Here is a 6,874-nt window from a genome sequence, read left to right as displayed (position 1 = left end):
TTAAACAAGACTAAATTAAGGAAAGATGGACATCTTCCAAGAAAACCACAAGATATGGCTCATCCACAATGCTTGCCAAACAATCTGAAGTATTAAGGAAAGTATGGCTGAATCTCATTTGCCTTTGTTAAACCTGTTTAAATGGTTATAGTATACCTACCATGCACTGACAGTGAATCAGTAAAATATCGCATGACTCAGCATGAACAGTTTAACATGAGAATATCATTATAAAATATTTTTATGAAACGTCTTTGTGCGATGATCCTTGTACATGGAGACTTTTGTCCATTGTGGGAATCAACAGAAAAAAATGGACTTTTCATATATATATATTTATATATATACATATGCATGATGCTGCAAGATAGCGTATGTAAACTATTCTTTTCTGTACTGTTCAGTTCATTTTCTCACTAGCTCCCACAAATTTATTTGCAGCCATTTGTTCAGATCACTGATGCCCTCTTCCTTGTTCTTTCCCCTATGCATTCTGTAAACAAATGTCTATAAATATACCTTGATGTTGTCTTTCCATAATTAACCATTGTTGTGTAAACACCATACTGGCATTTTGTGCTAAAATGCCATTCCTTAGTATGGGTACACCTGCTGCAAAAGGAACATGATAATGATAGTTTACACCTCAAGAATGGTATAGCAAAATGGTGTAAACAGCTAGAAAGCTTGGTGTGTGTGTGTGTTTTTTTTTAAAGTTCCACATAGTCGTTCAAATGTGACAGAAAATTATTTTATAATTTGTTAACCCCTTCATTCCCAATTTTATCTGTAAGCATATACAAAAGCCACTTTGGGGCTTTTTGGAAGTAATGGTTTAAGCTCCAAGAACACACCCACATATATAATATGTATAATATAAATTGAGCACTGAACCACTCAAACTGTAACTGCATTTTCAAAATACATATTTCTCTTTTTCTCTGCCAAGCCTTTATTTAAAGAAAAGATTTATTGATATACAAATGGGCAGAGGCCATCTTAAAAAAGATTGACCAATTCTTTGATGTCTTATTGAAAGGGGTGTTGAGTTATTGTCAAATGATCTCATGGTGTTGTCAGCAGGTTGTGATTTGGCATGCGTTTACGAATTGCACCCAGCATGTTCAAAACATTCTTTTAATTGTTATGTGAAATGTTTGCATATGTGGTTATTATCTGTGAACTCATTGTACATGTATCCAAATGTGTTTTCTATTGTGCTTGATTTTGCTGGCCATTCTTGAATGACTTGGCAATTCAAGAAACAAATGTTCTGTGCTGTCCTCTGTAATGCGTATTCTCTTTGATGTGTTTTGTCATATTCCATCAGCTTGTATCTTCCCTTTGCCAACAACATATCTTTATATGTGTTGGAAACAAATTTATGCAAAGACATATTTTAGCAAGCTTTGCTTAACATATTTTAAAAATTAATATGAAATTAATTTATTCCTCATTTAAACATATTATTGCTTGGTATAAATCTTTTGCAGTCAATCCACCGTCAGACTTGAATTTTAAAATTATAGATGAACATACTGTTCAAATGTCATGGATGAGGCCATCTGATACAATAGAAGGTTACAGGATAACAGTGACCCCTGCAGCTGGTAAGTGTGTGTGTGTGTGTGTGTGTTTTAAATCAAAATAATGCAGTCTTGTTCAATTGCATTATTTTTTCCTAACTGATTTTTGGTGGGGCATATGCCCAAATACAGCATGAAAATAAATAACAAGGATATCTTTAATTTGGCTTAAATTGCATCTGGTAAATTACAGTGCAATCCTATACATGTCTATTCAGAAGTTAGCCTATTGACCCAGTTTGCCTGTAATAGTGGCAAATTTTGGGTTAGTTAACCCATCATTTGCTGGGGACATATGGAGCATGTGTACTGCATGTGAGCCATTTCCAGTTTGAAAACACCCTACAAATGCCCCGTTCATAGGTTGTTGTGTGATGTGTGAACGTGGACAGTCGGAGTTGTTTATGGATCAATCAACCCAGAGCTAACCTATCATTAGTAGGCATGCATCCTGGCAAATCATGGGTTAATTAACCCAAGCTTTGCCACTGTGACATGCAAACTGGCACATTGAGTTCAATGGAACTTACTCCCAGGTGAATGCATATGGGATTACAGCCTTAAAGGATTGCAGCAGTTGTGTAGCAAGGAGTTCAGAATTCCTAGTAGTACACACACAGTTACCTGTTGTGACTTGTAGCATTGTGAGAAGCATTTGGAGCTTTTTTTCCTTTCCCTCTCTTTAATATATTCTATCTCCTACTATTTTGTAATTTTCCCGAAAGTGTATATGATCTTGTTCTGTATGCATATGAATAATTCCCAAATCCCAGCTGCTCCAATTCATGTCTATGTTACTAGTAACAACAAACCAGTCAGTAGATGGAATGCAAATTTTTTTTTTTTTTACCACTGGTATAAGATAAGATTTGCTGTGTAAGACACAGGTATTAGTTAATCTTGCACAGCCTATTTTCTTTCCAAATTCAAAAAGAAATAATGTGCATGGGCACACACATGGAGGCACAGGGCCAAGTCTCTTTCTCCCCATCCCTGTGGCCAATGACAGTTCATTACAAGGTTCTAGGAATGCTTGACCACTGGCATCAGGAAGTTGTCATTGAATAGGACTCTGTAGGCAATATAGTTGCTGTTTACTTTTAAAATGTCATTCATGACTTTAAGGCCTCCCTAGTCCTTCTTAGCACTTAGCTGCTTAGCCCTAGGATGGCCAATTCCTCTGTGACAGCAGAGCAGCGGTAGTCAGGGGATCCATGGTAGCTTTGGCCACACGGTCACACTCTAACACCAGAGTAGTTCAGCTACCTTCTGCTGGATTAGCTGTTACAGAAAAGCAAATGACTATGAGGTTTCCACGTTTCTTTCATGGTATAGACCCAAATTCTTTTTACTGTTTTGAATGGTAAATTACTACTATAAGATTTAGAAATTCTGCTCTGTGAAATTGTTCCCCATATGTTGAATTGCAGATGGACCTACTAGAGAATTTACCCTAGCACATAGCGCTACCCAAACGTTATTAACAGACCTCACACCTGATACTGAATATGTTGTAACAATAAATTCGTATGATGACAGAGAAGAGAGTATATCTGTCTCTGGACAATTGACAAGTAAGTTCACATAATTAATCTAGATTTAACTTGGGACAGAGGGGCAGCACCAAATAGATGTTTCGAATTTATAGGACTCTGGTTTTTACCCTGTAGGGTTTGGCACATGTTTTATTCATTGTATCAGTAGAGATTATGAATATACTGGAAATAGTGAAAAACCCAGATAAATTCCATAAGGATAGCCTGAAGCATCCACTAAAAGTTTCTTTTCCCACTACACTCTTTCAAAAACCTGAAGGCAGTAGATCTCCACCTTAGGAAAATTATTATTGCAATGAGCTCATCACACAAATGGGGTCATCGCTGCGTTGTCTGAATTTACCCTTCCTATGACTTTGAAAGGCTTTCTCTCCACATGCATGCATGATTTGGCAGAGAATTGCTTGGTATGAAGCAGTGCAGAAGTCAAAATCTGTCTTGGCCCTTTTTGCAAGCTCATTTCCCACCACAAGATGACTGCAAATATACCTTGTAGCAAGGAGAAAGTAGTCCTGTGAAATCCATCCTTACGTTCTGATAAGGCAGAGGTGCAAAACCTCAGACCCAGGACCAAATCTGCCCCCCCCAAGGTATCAAAATAAAAAAAAAGGAACAGCTGCACCAATTGAATTCCCAACGTGTTTTGACACTGGTCTTTATCAAGGGAAAAATTCTTAGAGACTTTTCTGGAGGATTCCCTCTCCCTGACTTCTTCCAAGGGAGAGGGAATCCTCCAGAAAAGTCTCTAAGAGTTTTTCCCTTGTTAAAGACCCATGTCGAAATGTGTTGGGAATTCAACTGGTGCAGCTGTTCCTTTTTTTTGATTTTGGTTTCCAACTTTACAGCTGTTTTTTCTGATCCCTTTTGGTACTGTTGCCCCCCAGGGTTCCCCAGAAGGTCATGCCCCCTTCCCGTGTCCCCTCCCTTTCCCTCAATCACTGATCATGTGATGCACTCCCCCCCTTCCTAAAAGGTTGAAATGCATCTCCTAAAGTTGAGATACTAGCAGTAATGGCTTTAAACAAGAATATTTTGGTATGTTTGGTATTTTTGGCCCCATTCCTTTTGCCTTTGGCCCCACCCACCACTGGAATGCGGCCCGTGAGAGCTTCTTTGAGAAGGAACTTGGCCCTGAAAGAGGTTCTGCACCCATGTGATAATGGATACTTCTTGGTTTTCTATTAATCCCTTCTTCTCTGCTGTTCCAGTTCAAACAGGTGGCTTAATAACAACGGAAGAAAGGATTGAAGAAGTTCAGTTGCAGAGTAAGTAATCATGCCATTACACCAGTGACATATTTTAAAACAGGAGTGGGCAACTTCTGAGGGTCAGTAGGCTCCAAACATGCCTTGTTTCTTTGCAAAAGTGTTATGTTTTTGTGGCTGACACTGCAGCAGCAAATTCAGCAGTGGTGGTTGGGGCTCACAGGCCATGTGTTACCCACAAAGATGTTAAAAGTGTAAGGCAACCTTTTCTAAACCTGTGCAACCAGCTTCCCAAAGATGTGTAAATTCTTTCTTGTCCTTCAGCATATATCTTTACCTGGCAGAGTTCTAGAGTGTCTTGTTTCATCCCATCCCAATACAGAGCCTTGAGTGTATCACTCCTTGATTTGATTGCTAGTTCTGGTAGCCAAGAAGGCCAGCTTTTTATTTCTTTCCCATCTTCTAGGGACCTTAAAACATGCTCCCCTCCCCCCCCCATTTGATCTGCCTAACTCCTGGCTATGGACAAACTGATCAGCCTGGTTATTCAGGAGGCTTTCCAACCATTTTAGTTTTGATTCAGAGAACTCCTTATGGTACCTCCAAAATAACAGGAACTTGATTCCAAATATAAAGTATCAACAAATAAATTGTGTTTAGGCGTATCTTGCCCCTGCAGTGAGAGACACATATTTACATTATGAGTCAGTTTCAGAGATCCTGTGAGTGGAACCTCCTGCTCACAGAAGGGCGGCAATTTTCACCAATTCCCCCTGCTGCCCCCTGAATGTCTACCTCAGATAATTGGAGCACCCTTTGGAACAGCGGGACTGGCTGCAGGAATCTGGGGGAAACCAGTGAAAATCACCTCCCTTTCCCTTCCATAAGTAAGAGAATGGTCCTAGGGCATGGTCTGAAGGCACATGAGGCAGCCATCTTGCTGAAGCTAAGCAGGTCTGGGTCTGGTCAGTGCTTGAAGGGAGACCACTTGGAAACCGCATATAGCCTCTTTGAGTTCCACAATAGAAGAAAGGTGGGATATCAATGAAATAAATAAATAAGCATGAGCCTCTGCAGAATCATCAGCCCTTTTGCAGAAGGCTACTCTAGAACCAATCCTATATAAACTGTGTGTGTTTGTAAATGATAATTAATTGCTCTGCTAAATAGCTATAATTCTATAAAAAATTTATTCCAGGATGTTCCATTAGTGCTGTTACAGATCTAGTTTTTCTTGTGGATGGCTCTTGGAGTGTGGGCAGAAATAACTTTAACTATATATTGGACTTCATTGTTACCCTTGTATCGGCTTTTGATATTGGAGAAGAAAAGACCAGAGTTGGAATAGTCCAGTACAGTTCTGATACAAGGACTGAGTTCAACTTAAATCAGTATTTCCAAAAGAGAGATCTTATTGAGGCAATAAAAATAATACCATACAAAGGAGGCAATACAATGACAGGTATGGACTTTTAGCTGTTTGATAATGTAGAAAACATGAATGATTATGAAGTGTCTGTCATTTTTCTTTGCTGTTTTTTACAATTTTGAATTTGATTTAACCCTGAAACATTCATGGGTAAGAAAATCACAATCCATTTCATACATTTTAGGAGAAGCTATAGATTATCTGATTAAGAATACATTCATCGAGCCTGCTGGAGCAAGAAAAGGCTTTCCTAAAGTGGCAATTGTCATTACGGATGGAAAGTCTCAAGACGAAGTAGAAATTCCTGCAAGAGAACTACGTGGCATAGGAGTGGAAGTATTTTCTTTGGGTATGTTGAACTTTATGCAGTAATTGTTATCAAGGAGAAGATTCAAAAGCCATGTATTTTGCTTGCATTGGGGGAAATCCAACACCCCTGCCCCCCAATTGCGATTAGATTTACTTTTCTAGTTCATTGCCAACATTTGGGCAACTGCACCCTACTCTGTTATAATGTTGAATTATGGAGATGAAAATACTGCCACCAAATTAGCTTTGGGGTGTGTATGTCTCTTAATATCTCAAAAACGTATCCATAGACAAAAGTACAATATCTTAAACCACTGCTTTAATCAGCACTCTGTATTCACTAGCTGAGTAAATAGGATTGAAATGACTGCTCTGGATGCAAACAGGCTCAGTTCTCTACAGTTGCACTTATATACCTACATCCTGATCCACCATGCAGATCTATCATAATGGGGATGCAATACACTGCTGAATGCCTGTGTGTGAGAGAGAGGCACACCATATCTAGCAATGTGTCTGTATATTGACACCCACATCCTGCTCTGATATTAGAGTAGTGTGGTGAACAAATCCCTTCACAGCATGAATCAGCAACTAGTGGGTGAGTTTCACAACAACAGAATGAGAAGTGTGTTTGAGTATTATCTGGATTTTCATGGAATCGGCTTTGGTCTGTCAGGGTCATATGAAGCAAGAAAAGCCGAGTGCACTGTAGCCGAGTGTACTGTTTAAAATCTAGTTTTCATGGGTCACACATTGCTTGAAAGGAACATACTTCCAGGTTGGATG

The 6,874-nt window shown here is 39.1% G+C and overlaps 1 protein-coding gene across 1 annotated transcript in view; it reads left to right on the top strand.

Moving 5' to 3' along the window:
* Positions 1-1,499: 1,499 nt before the first annotated feature.
* COL12A1 (collagen type XII alpha 1 chain) overlaps positions 1,500-6,874 on the top strand; it is a 134,461-nt gene continuing 129,086 nt past the window's right edge. Inside the window, exons 1-5 of the mRNA XM_084826903.1 lie at positions 1,500-1,610; positions 3,017-3,160; positions 4,351-4,407; positions 5,546-5,809; positions 5,961-6,125. Coding sequence (XP_084683029.1) covers positions 1,547-1,610; positions 3,017-3,160; positions 4,351-4,407; positions 5,546-5,809; positions 5,961-6,125 — 694 coding nt within the window. The 5' untranslated portion in view covers positions 1,500-1,546. The remainder of the gene's footprint in view (positions 1,611-3,016; positions 3,161-4,350; positions 4,408-5,545; positions 5,810-5,960; positions 6,126-6,874) is intronic.

Source organism: Heloderma suspectum, chromosome 1 (assembly GCF_057233095.1).
Source record: "Heloderma suspectum isolate Gila_16-S chromosome 1, 16-S_ref, whole genome shotgun sequence".
NCBI lineage: Eukaryota > Metazoa > Chordata > Lepidosauria > Squamata > Helodermatidae > Heloderma > Heloderma suspectum.
The sequence above is the reverse complement of the archived record's forward strand: the minus strand, read 5'-3'. Positions and strand labels throughout refer to the sequence as shown.